The following is a 12,039-nucleotide window of genomic DNA, read 5'->3' as shown; positions in this document are numbered from 1 at the left end:
TTTATATAAAAACCTTCAATTTTGTACAACCCCTTGGAGCATCCTTCTGGTTGCTAGAAGAAATGCTGCTCAATTCATAAATCACCTAATAGAGCCCATTCAATCTTCAATTTTATTTGGTTGCTTTTTTTTTTTTTTTTAATTTTTTGGCCATACCACGTAGCATGTGGGATCTTAGTTCCCTGACCAGGGATTGAACACACACACCCTGCAGTGGAAGCGCGGAGTCTTACCCACTGGACTGCCGGGGATGTCCTGCATTTTGTTTTTTTTTTTTTTCAATACGTGGGCCTCTCACTCTTGTGGCCTCTCCCGTTGCGGAGCACAGGCTCCGGACGCGCAGGCTCAGCGGCCATGGCTCATGGGCCCAGCCGCTCCGCGGCATATGGGATCTTCCCGGACCGGGGCACGAACCCGCGTCCCCTGCATCGGCAGGCGGACTCTCAACCACTGCGCCACCAGGGAAGCCCTGCATTTTGTTTTTTAACAAGAGAAACCAAATTGTTTGATTGAACGGGTTCTGCTTCAAGAGATGGAAGAATGCTGTCCAGTAATGTCGTGGAGAATTCGTTTAGTCTCTTTCCATCTTCTACCCTGGAGGGAAAAAACAAAGACAGAAGACATCATGATACACAGAAAGTCTTCACAATCATAGAGGAGTTTTTTCCTGACTAGAAAAAAAAAAAATCTCACAAAACACACGATGGGATTATTAGAGTGTTATCTAAGGGAAGTAGAATCAGGTAATCTTTACGTTTGTCTTAGTATTTTTATATAAAAAGATATATAATGTAATAATTAGGAAAATTTTCAGCCAAAAAAAGAAAATACTGTTTTTAAAAATCACATAGAACCCCTCACACAAATGCCACTATTAACTTTTTCTGATGTGAACTATGGAGATGATTATTCTCTCTCTTCAAGAGTTTAGGACATATTGTACAACAACTATACCTCAGTTTTTTTTTAATAAAAGAGTTCAGGACAAAAAAGGAAAGTCCACTTTATCAAAAATACGCTTCCAAAAGATAATACCCTTAACTCAGAAGAACGTCTCCTTAACTTCTGACTACTGCCACCCTACCCCAAAAGCCCAGCCTTCTTTCTTCTGGGCTTACCTCATTCACAGGGATCAGAATATTGAATTGTTGCCTGTTCATCTGTAAAATTAAATGACATATATTATTATATTGCAGGCCTAATACCTTCAGAGAGAAAATACTACATAAAAGTTACTGCTTTAACCCTCTTCAAAAGATTTCTACAGGTTATGAGCACATTCAGAATTACAGCAAGTTTCCAATGACTAATATTTGCACACTTGTAGTAAATTAGTCATTGCAGCAAAAATATTAAAAATAGTTAGTCTTTAGAGAACATCGTTCTTTCAGTCTATGGACCACGTTGTACAAAATATGTCTAGTGCAGAAGACATTTTTAAGTGGCATATAATTGAATTAAAATGCTTTAGGAGATCAGATAATGTAATTATGTGCACTTGGCTTGGAAAGGAGTATCTGTAAAATTAAGGAAGATATCATGAAGAATGAAGTAGAAGTATGTTGCAAGATGCAGATAAATCTTGGCCATCACCTGGTAGGTAGTAGTCATAGACTTTGATGGTTGCTGGTTTGAGGTTGGTGACCAACAGGCTTTGGCTGATGGTGAAGGTATAGGTCTGAGACTCCTTACTAAGCTGTGGGGAAGACAGACAAACATCACATTAAAACAAAAGTGAAAATAACATCTCTGTCAGGTGGAGGTTAAAAGGCTCTTGCTGTCATCACACAGATTTTCTGAAGCCCTTCTACCTCTGCTCTATGCCACTCCTAATATTGCCTCCTGCTGGCTTCCTGGCTTTTTCTTCTTAGCATCTTACCGCTTCCTGGTCCTTCTGCAAAATGGGTCTGTTCTTGGTCTACCCTAACCCATGGCTCCTCCACTGAATTAAGTGAAGTGGCCAAAGGAACGGAGGCTTCCACTTCACTCCAACACCTGTATGCTCCCGATCGCCTTTCTCTCTTCATTCAGGTCTCTGATCAAATGACGTCTCCTCAGAGAGGCCTTTCCTGACCACCTTACTTTATCTATTTATGTTTTTAAGATTTTTTTGACGTGGACCAGTTTTAAAGTCTTTATTGAATTTGTTACAATATTGCTTCTGGGTTTATTTCTGTTTTGGTTTTTTGGCCGCGGCATGTTGGATCTTAGCTCCCCCGACCAGGGATGGAACCCGCACCCCCTGCACTGGAAGGCGGAGTCTTAACCACTGGGCCGCCAGGGAAGTCCCCTGATTGTTACTTTAAAACAATCACATCCTGGCCTACCCCCACCACACTCCTGCGTAGTACTGATTACTACTAAAATTATTCCTGAATATGTGTGTGTGTGTGCACATATATATGTACTTTTAAAATTTGCATATTGCTTGTCTCTCCATTAGAATATCAAATCCATGAGGGCAGGGGTCATGTCTACTGTTTTTACTGCTGCATCTCTATCACATCGAAGAGTATCTGGCATACATTGGTGGCTCAATAAATATTTGTTGAGTAAGTGAATAAATGGAGAGTTCAAAACAACTGCATAGATTAATCTAATATAAAAAGAAAATAAGATTTATGCTGTAAATTTATGTATTTATTTACTTTTATTTTATTTTTGCTGCACAGTGTGGCTTGCAGGATCTTAGTTTCCCAACCAGGGATCAAACCTGTGACCCCTGCAGTGGAGCAGTGGAGTCCTAACCACTGGACCGCCAGGGAAGCCCCTATGTTGTAAATTTAGATAGGAAGTTAGAAACACCTAATTGGAAGATATTTCCAAAGAGATTTCTTTAGGTATAGTGCTTCTAAAAGCATGGTCCAGGAACTCTCAGGGATCCTTAAGACTGTATCTGGCAGACTGTGAGATCAGAGTTCTTTTTGGAATAATACTAAGACATTATTTGCCTTTTTCATTCTCATTCTCTTTCACTGTACTAGTGTAAGGGGGCTACCTGATGTGTGATATTGCAACAGATTGAATGCAGAAGCAGATGGGAAAATTTTACTCTCTTTGATTAAGCTAAATATTAAAGCAAAAACATAAAACAATCTGCTATTCTCATTTTGTTTGTTTTGAGAAATACATTTTTCACAAAATGTTATATTAAAATGCAGTGAGTTTATTTTTGTTGTTTTTAAGTGACAATAAATATTTTAATATTTTTCTCAGTTTTAATTTCTAATAAGTTAAATGTCAATAGATGTAACCCACATCACCACAAGCTTTTTGAGGTCATTTAAGAGTAGAGAGGGGTCCTGGAATAAAATCTTTGGAACCACTGTTCTCGTTGGTCATTTAGTTACCATAAAGATTTAAAGTAAATGACTAATATAAACCAAAAGAAAGCTGGGATAGCAGCCTTAATATCTGACCAGATAGAATCTAAGGCAAAAAAAAAAAAAAAGTGCCTGTGTACGTAGAAATCTAAATCTAAATCTATATATATACACACACACACACACACACACACATATATAATTAGTGTAAAAGAAGCACAGTGTATACTAATAAAAGGAAAACTGAAAAAGATATGTTCATAATATATACATACCTAATTATATAGTTGAAAAATATATCAAGAAACAACTGACAGAATTGCATAGATAAATGGGTAAAGGACAAATCAATAATGGTAATTAGAAATTTTAACAAGCCCTTTTCCAAAACTGATAGATTGAGCAGGAAAATAAGCAGAGATAAAAAAAGACATGAACCACAGAAGTAATCGTCTTGGACTTTCAGATCTCTATCTAGATCAAGAGAAAGGGGCTGGACCTTCTTTTGGAGCACACAATGAACATTTCCAATAAAGACCATATATTAGGTCACAAAAGAAACTTCCATGCATTTCAGAGGCTCACTATCATGATCTCAGACCATAATGCAATACAATTAGAAATTAGTAACAAAAAGATGGCTTTAAATATCCCATGAATTTCCCCAAAAATTAAGATATAGAATTAAATGGTAATAAAAACAATGCTTGTCAAAAATTGTGGGACAAAGACAGAGTATACTTAGAGGGAAATTTATAGTTCATATTCATCAGAAAATAAGAAAGACTAAAAATAAACAAATCGGCATTCAACTTAAGAAGTTAGACAAAGAATAGCAAAAAATGTCCTTTCCCCTTCCCTTCAGCCCAAAATAAAGAAAAGAAATAATGAAGAAATTAAGGAAACAGACCCCCCAAACCAAGCAAGCAAATAACAAAAAACAGCAGAGAAGAGGAATAAAACCAAGAATAACTTGTTAAATGTGAATCAGATTGTCCTCTGGTGATGCTGGTCAAGAGAAAAGGGGAGAAGATACATAGAAAAAGGAAATAATCACAGATATAATCATGACGATTGGCTTTTAGACCATTAGACTTGACGTCTCAGATTAGAAGCTGACAAAGCTGGCTGGATACACTGACCGGCCTGCCATTGCAGTCTCAGGAATGGTGCCATGGAAATTAGAATCCCCAGATGCTACTCTGGACACTGACAAACAGGATGACTTGACAAGCACACTCACTCTATAAATTCAGCCTCAGCCTCCTTACATAGAAGGAGGGGTGCCGTGTGAGACTCAAAGAAGGTGTGTATGAAAGCATCATAAACTTTGCAAAATGTTTAAACAACTACAATATCATGATTTCAGGGGTTTTCCTGATACACTAACCAGAGTTGTCTCAAAAGAAACTATACAGGACTTATCCTAAAGAACCACCCCCTGGCAGATAAGAAAACCACAGTTAGATGAATTAGTTGGTGTGGGAGCAGAAAACATTACTAACAACAGTAAATTTTAATTGGAGATAGTCTTGTCTGTCAGTTATATAATAATGCTACCTTTCTTCCTTGTGCTAAATAGAGTATGATGAAATAAGCATCGTAACAGTTTTTAGAATACTACTAGTCCTTGAGAACTCCTTATTTGGTTGAAATGAAAAGTTACATACAATGTCTAATGAAAATTAATTAACATTAACATTACACTATAAAATAATAATAATAATTGCTAATGTTTATTGAGGGTTTACTCCATACCAGGTACAATTCCAAGTATTTTTTCATGTCTTAAATCACTTAATTCTTTCAACCACTCTGTGAGATAGGTAACTATTTTTACCACTACCCACCCTCATTCTACAGATGAGGAAACAATCATTCAACAATTGCAGCCAATGTTAGAAGCAGGATTTTAACCCAAGCACTCTGGCATCAGAGCCTCAGCTATTAACCACTCTGTTATTCTCCAGAGCTGTCATGTTGCATGTGGATATTAAGCCGTTGAAATGTGGCCAGTCAGAAGTGAGATGTGCTGTCAGTGTAAAACACGTACTGGATTTCAAAGATGTAGCAAGAAAAAAGAAAAAATGTAGATACCTCATTCACACTTTTGTATATTAATTACATGGTGAAATAAAAAAACATTTTGGGTATATAAAATTGAATAAAATATATAGTTAAATTAATTTTATCTGTTTCTCTTTAATTTTTTTAATGTGGCTACTAGAAATTTTTAAATAACACAGATGGCTCCCATTTTGTATCTGTTAGATAGTGCTGTCCTGGAGATGCAAAGGGGTATTTTATGGTACACCAGTAGAGTTCATCTTGTGGTTGTGAACTCCCTCTCCCAGGTTCCTTGTCTTCGTGTATGTGACACTAGTACATGTACATTAGAAGGGAAGTTGAAAAGACACGTAAGCGATCAAGTTCTTTGGTTCAGTTCCTAATCCCTACCTGTTCCAAGTAGATGTTGAGTGTGTCAGCTCCAGATTCAACCTTCTTCACCAGTGGTTGCTGGAGAAGCTGAATAAGAAAGGAGAAAAAAAAAGGAGACTGAGAGCCAGAGCCTTCCCTATCCCCTAGAGTAATCTTCCAAAGCTCTGCCATGGTTGCAGAAACAACATATACTGTGGAAAAGGTAAGAAAAAGGAACCAAGACTGTAACAGGTTCCATATCATATATCCGGTGCACCTTTGTAGCCCATTTAGATAATAAAATCATGAGTTGTATGTATAAACCATGATGCCCATTTCACCAGCTTTTCAATGATAATTAAAAGCTATAATAATAAGCCCCCCCTCAGAGATAGAAAACAGAAGCAACTTACTAACTGATGGGTGCCTTCCATTGGACTGAACCCGGAAAGCATCTTTACTTCCACAATAACCATATTGGAAGAGCTGCGACTCCCCACATAACTGAGGGCAGAAGGAAGCAAATCTGTGTGAGTCCATTATCTTCCCTCTCGGCACACTGTGCATCTGCCACACACACACACACACACGCTCTCTCTCTCTCTCTCTCTCTCTCTCTCTCTCTCCAGCTCAGCTTCCATGGTCTAGGTGCCCCCCACCTCACCTCCGCTGTCCTCACCTGGTATGGATGTTCAGAGCCAAGGATCGAGGTGAAGTATGTTGCTCACACCGAGCTTTCCCTATTTCCACACTAAGATTAAAGGTCTCCACACTTTTAGGAGGGAGAATATTATATCTCAGCACCGTCTAGTTGGAGGAAACAGATAACCAGATCAGAGGTGGGAAGGATTTTAAAGCTTGTTCTGTTTGATAGATAACTAATGAGAACCGACTGCACAGCACAGAAAACACTACTCAGTGCTCTGTGATGACCTAAATGGGATGGAAATCCAAAGAAGAGGGGATAGATGTATACATGTGGCTGATTCACTTTGCTGTACAGCAGAAAGTAACACAACATTGTAAAGCAACTTTACTCCAATAAAAAAGAAATAAAAAATAAAAAGAGGGTACGGTTCGAACGACTTTCCTTGCAAGTAAGGTAGATGAGAGAAGGTTCTACTAGAGACAGAGATGCCCTCAGACTCTCCTTCCCAACGCACACTAGTCCTCCTGGAGCCCTGCTTACCTGCACAAAGACACAGCCCCGGCCTGAGGCCTCCAAGGTGTACACCCCAGGGATATCGGGCAGAGTCTCCTGCTGAAACACCAACCGGTTGGCAGCTTGAACGTTGAAAGTGTGCTGGAAATTCTGAGCGGATTTTACAGCCAGGTTGACTTCCTCAGATGGCGCATAGACAGTAGTGGCATACTTGGCAAGAGCTTGGAGAGCAACTACAGTATCCTGAGGAAAACAATCAGGCATCAGGCATATGCTTACTGTTTTGTGGGCCATTGGAACTAACCTCCAACAACCCTGTAACCTACACACCTGATTGTTGTTCGCTAGCTTGGATGATACCTCCTCTAAGTATCTAAGAACCACATTCACCAATGCTGGGGAAGCTGACATAGAAATCATAATATCTTACCTGCATAGAAAATCACCATCAAGTCATTCTTGAACATTCATGGGTCGTTAGGCTAATTTCATATATTTATATTCAGCAATGAAACCTAGCTTCAGAACTGGCTACTGTTAGAAGTAAGTGGATCGAAGGAAATCCAAAAAAGAGTATACATATCTATACGTATAACTGATTCACTTTGCTGTACAGCAGAAACTAATGCAACACTGTAAAGCAACTATACTCCAATTTTTTTTTAATTGGTAAAAAAAAAACTAAAGAAAAACAGAAGTGAGTGGATCACTGTTCAATATATATTTTGCAATTTCCTTATTTGGGGAAGAAACAGCAGTAACTTGATAACCCTAAAAATTGCATGCTCTTCAAAGTTATTTAATTGCATAATGATCTTCTGTGGCACAGGGTACCAGGGGATCCTTGGAAAACCCCTCCTTGAAGGACAAAGCTTCTTAGCCATTATGACATGTGACAATCTTTTCTTCATCTGGGAATAAGACAGATAAACTGTTTCTAAGAGAGCATGGCATCACGTAAAAAGTGTGAGCCTTTCCTTTCTGAAAACATGATTTATATAAATTACAACTGGAGGAAAGAAAAAAAGAATGACATATTCTGCAAAACTGTCATATCTCACTCTGTGTTATGAGAATTTCTGTATGCTCGAAACTTTGTCAAATACCTACTGCAGAATAAAGGAACCCCACTTCTCCCTATCCCAAACAAAAAAGAACCGTCATATTTAGACATCACACTGTCATATAAAGATAGGAAGACAGGTATCAACCCAGGGGAAGCTGTGAACAAGTTATATCTGTGCAGCTTGGCCCTCTACAAACAACTTTTTGTCTATGCTCTGTGACCTGGAGCCCAGGAGGGCTTTATTCCTTGGACATGTGGAGACAATTCAAGGAATGGGACCTCACCATCACCTAAAAACCAAAGTGGGTGATATGTGACTTCTTGTAATAGCCAAGGATTTTATTGAAAAGCAACTCTGGCATATATCTGTCACTGAGAATTCTAAACATTCCATCCTCTGCTTTCTAAAATTATATAATTATTTAGGGCTCAGCAAGAAGAAGGAAATCCTTCCTGATCTTTGGCCAAGAATTTCCCTGAAATAAGGAAACATAGTACCATATAACTTTTTAAAATTCCAATTAAGTCATTACCATATGCAAGGTCTTAACATCATCTATTAACATCTACACCAGACACTCCATCTATTAAAATCTGTTCATTCTTCCAGGTCTACTTTACACGTTACATCCTCAGTGAAACTGGCCCTAATTTCAACAAGTCATACTATAATCGCTATGAGAACAAAAAATGTGTTTTCTTGTTTACCTCTGTATCATCAGTGACGTGGAAAGAGTAGGGATTTAATACTATTTACAGAACAAATGAATTAATGGCTATTCTCTTTGTGATCATCAAAGATGATTTTTATGACATTATTTGAATTTATCATACAATTCCACCTCTTTTTTTCCCTACTGCCACCCCACCAATTCAATTTCTCTTTACCCCTAAACTAGACAAATGAAATAGTCTTGCGATCTCTTCAAATCCAGTGTCTCTCTCCTCTAAATCATCCCATATCCAAGGGACAAATTAATCTTTCTGAAACAAAGTTTAAAAAAATTAATGGCTCCTCAGAATTAGGCAGAATCTGAGTCTGACATGCAAGGCCCTTCATAATATGAAGCTACCCTACCTTTTCAACTAAGTCCCTTTATGCTTCAGCTAAACCAGTTTTCCCAACAGCCATTCTACGGTTTTGCAAATGGGTGTCTCTACTCAGACTCTTCCCCCTTCCTTTCAATAGTTGCCTAAAATTTTTACATGTCCCTTTAGATCTCCCTCAAATGCCATTCCCCTGTGAAGACTTTTCTTATCCCTCAAGCTGATATGAGGTCTCTCTCCCTCTTGAAATTCAATATTTTGTACCTTTTGTATCTTTGTTCTGTAACCAGATCCTGCTATGTAATATATACAACTTTTCCTAGCTTTCTTTCTAGATTGTAAACTTTTTAAAGACTATATCTTACCAGATTTCCAATACCTGAAATAGGAGGTATACCCGTAAAACCTTGCTCTTATGCTTACAGACCCCATAATTGGCTTTCTAATTTGTGACTATGTAATACATGTCCTCTCTTCATGTAGAACATAGATCTCATGATGTTTCATATTCTACAAAGAAAGACTTAAATGCATATAGTACTATTTATGTGCTCAAATGACCTAATTTTATGAACCCTTCTGTATATTTTTCACATGATTTTCTCCCTTTCTATAGAATGATTAGTCTCTGGACCTACAGGGCAAGGGCGATAGTTTTTCCTCTCTCTCCACAGGGGATCTAATCCTACCTGATAAGTGGCAGGAGAGCAGGCTACTTACTTGAGTGGAAGAGAACCCTCCATACGCATTTTGCTGCTTGATCAACCAAGCCACTATGCTAGCGGCCTTGTTTATCTCATCTTGAGTCAAGTCGGCTTTGCTAAGCCAGGCCAACAATACATATGCCGTAAGTTCCACATCTACAGCCTCAGGCTCAGACCAAGGGCCGGCATCTGATGATGGAGGAGGTTTGTGGCTCCAGTGTAAGGACTTTCCTACAGAGGAAAACACATAATTAGGAAAGTCTTAGAAGGAAATGACTTTCCTATATTCACTTTGTAAATGCTACACCTTAAATCAGAGAAAGTACCAACCAAAAATTAATCGTGAGTTAGAAAAAAATATTTCTCAAATCTTCTGATTTATTGGCCACAATGTATATGCAAGGATGTGTGTGTGTGTGTGTGTGTGTGTGTACACCCACACATAATTCCCCAGGGTAAAGCTGGGAGCATCAATGAATGCCTCCAGCAATAATATCAAAACCTCCCTTGTTAATTTATAAATTCTTATGTTAATGGAGATAGGTAAGTAGAAACTTCTTTTAAGAATTTTATATGTTTGGGGTCTTTTTTTTTTGGCTTACAAAATTTTATTAATTTTCAGCATTTATTTTCCTTAATCCAAGGTCTAACATTTTAAGAAGAATAAAAATGGCAGAATATGCATAAGAACTCTGAGAAACCATAGAAGAAATGCTAATGAGGGCGAGCAAATAAGAGACCAAATCCCGACTCTATGACAGCCACAATGGCAGGTAACTTGAAGACAAAGCACAGCAAGTAGAAATGAGAAGAGTGGAAGCTAGAAGTCTAACTAAATATAAGGTTAGAGATAATAAATACATAGCCCACAGGAGGCCATCTAAGTGGAAGAACAAAAGAAAACGTGAGCCTGCAATGCAAGGTAATGGAGAAGAGTTAATCACATTAAACTAATATACACCTGAGCAGATATAACTCCACCCACTGTCTGAGATCCCCATTCCACGACTAGAGTTGCTTATACACAGGCCAAAAAACTACCCAGAGCCCATATGAGAGGACAACTCGGCAATGACATTCGTATAAATGAAAGCTGAGATTAAATTTCTGCCTGGAAGTATAATTTTAAATAAACAGCTAGGTAAATAAAATTCATTAATAATGTATTTACTAGATCTGTTAGAATATTGAATACTTTTTTTTTGGCCACACCACGTCACTTGCGGGATCTTAGTTATCCGGCTGGAGATTGAACCTCTGCCCTCAGCAATGAAAGCGCCGAGTCCTAACCCCTGGACCGCCAGAGAATTCCCAGAATATCAAATATTATTCTAAATATATCCAAAAGTTTGAAAAGGACCTTGAGAAATCTTCAAGTTCAAGTCGTACCCCATCAAACTCCATGATTTTTTTTTTTTTTTTTTTTTGCGGTACGCGGGCCTTTCGCTGTTGTGGCCTCTCCCGTTGCGGAGCACAGGCTCCGGACGCGCAGGCTCAGTGGCCATGGCTCACGGACCCAGCCGCTCCGCGGCATGTGGGATCTTCCCGGACCGGGGCACGAACACGTGTCCCCTGCATCGGCAGGCGGACTCTCAACCACTGTGCCACCAGGGAAGCCCAAAGTCCATGATTTTACACCAAAGAATTGTTAAATACCTGCAAAAGGGCGGCTCTCCAATGCCAATACGTTTTCTGACTAACTTCTACCATCTATTTTCTCTTCACGTTAAAAATATAACATGCCTTTGAGGACTTTCAGGGGCTTTCCCGCAAAACTGTTAACAATGATTTTACGACTTAACTTTTACTAAAATGAATCCTAGAATTGAATAGATGTGGGACTACGGAGACTAGGGAAATTTTTCACATATTTTCACAATTTCAAAACACTCCTGGGATTTCCCTGGCGGTCCAGTGGTTAGCGCTCAGCGTTTTCACTGTGGTGGGCCCAGGTTCAATCCCGCAAGCCACATAGCATGGCCAAAAATAAATAAATAAAATAAAATAAAATAAAAACAAGAAAGCAAAAAATTCCTAACATGGCCAACATACCTGAGATGATAGCCTGTTGATCTAGCTTTTCAAGAAGAATGTTTCTTCTCCTCATATCCCCAGCCAGAGTGAAAGTATAAGCTAGTAGGGCCTGTGTGTAGGGGGTGGTGAAGACAGAACCCTTGAGACACTGCAGACCCTGACTCACCATCATGTCCTAAAAAGTGAAGATGAAGAACTGAATTTATAAGGCATTCCTTTTAAAAGGGGCAATGATAAGGAAATCATATCCTCTTTTGAGTTTAAAAGGCTGGCTAGGGACAAAAA

General features: G+C 38.7%; 1 protein-coding gene across 2 annotated transcripts in view; it reads right to left on the bottom strand.

Moving 5' to 3' along the window:
• Nucleotides 1–93: 93 nt before the first annotated feature.
• Nucleotides 94–12,039, bottom strand: part of A2ML1 (alpha-2-macroglobulin like 1) — a 42,488-nt gene continuing 30,542 nt past the window's right edge. Inside the window, exons 28-36 of one of the 2 annotated variants that reach the window (XM_022577091.3) lie at nt 11,773–11,929; nt 9,737–9,951; nt 6,931–7,146; nt 6,421–6,548; nt 6,155–6,245; nt 5,781–5,849; nt 1,594–1,696; nt 1,119–1,160; nt 94–594 (exon numbers count right to left, since the gene is read on the bottom strand). In XM_022577091.3, the coding sequence (XP_022432799.2) occupies nt 1,120–1,160; nt 1,594–1,696; nt 5,781–5,849; nt 6,155–6,245; nt 6,421–6,548; nt 6,931–7,146; nt 9,737–9,951; nt 11,773–11,929 (1,020 nt within the window). In that variant the 3' untranslated portion in view covers nt 94–594; nt 1,119. The remainder of the gene's footprint in view (nt 595–1,118; nt 1,161–1,593; nt 1,697–5,780; nt 5,850–6,154; nt 6,246–6,420; nt 6,549–6,930; nt 7,147–9,736; nt 9,952–11,772; nt 11,930–12,039) is intronic. The other variant, XM_089920251.1, reaches the window with a different exon arrangement.

The sequence above is a fragment of the Delphinapterus leucas genome, chromosome 11, assembly GCF_059928025.1.
Source record: "Delphinapterus leucas isolate spDelLeu-1000000601 "Yukka" chromosome 11, BTC_Dleu_Yukka2, whole genome shotgun sequence".
NCBI classification, from domain to species: Eukaryota; Metazoa; Chordata; class Mammalia; order Artiodactyla; family Monodontidae; genus Delphinapterus; species Delphinapterus leucas.
Note: the sequence above shows the minus strand (reverse complement) of the source record. Positions and strands in the feature narration are given on the sequence as shown.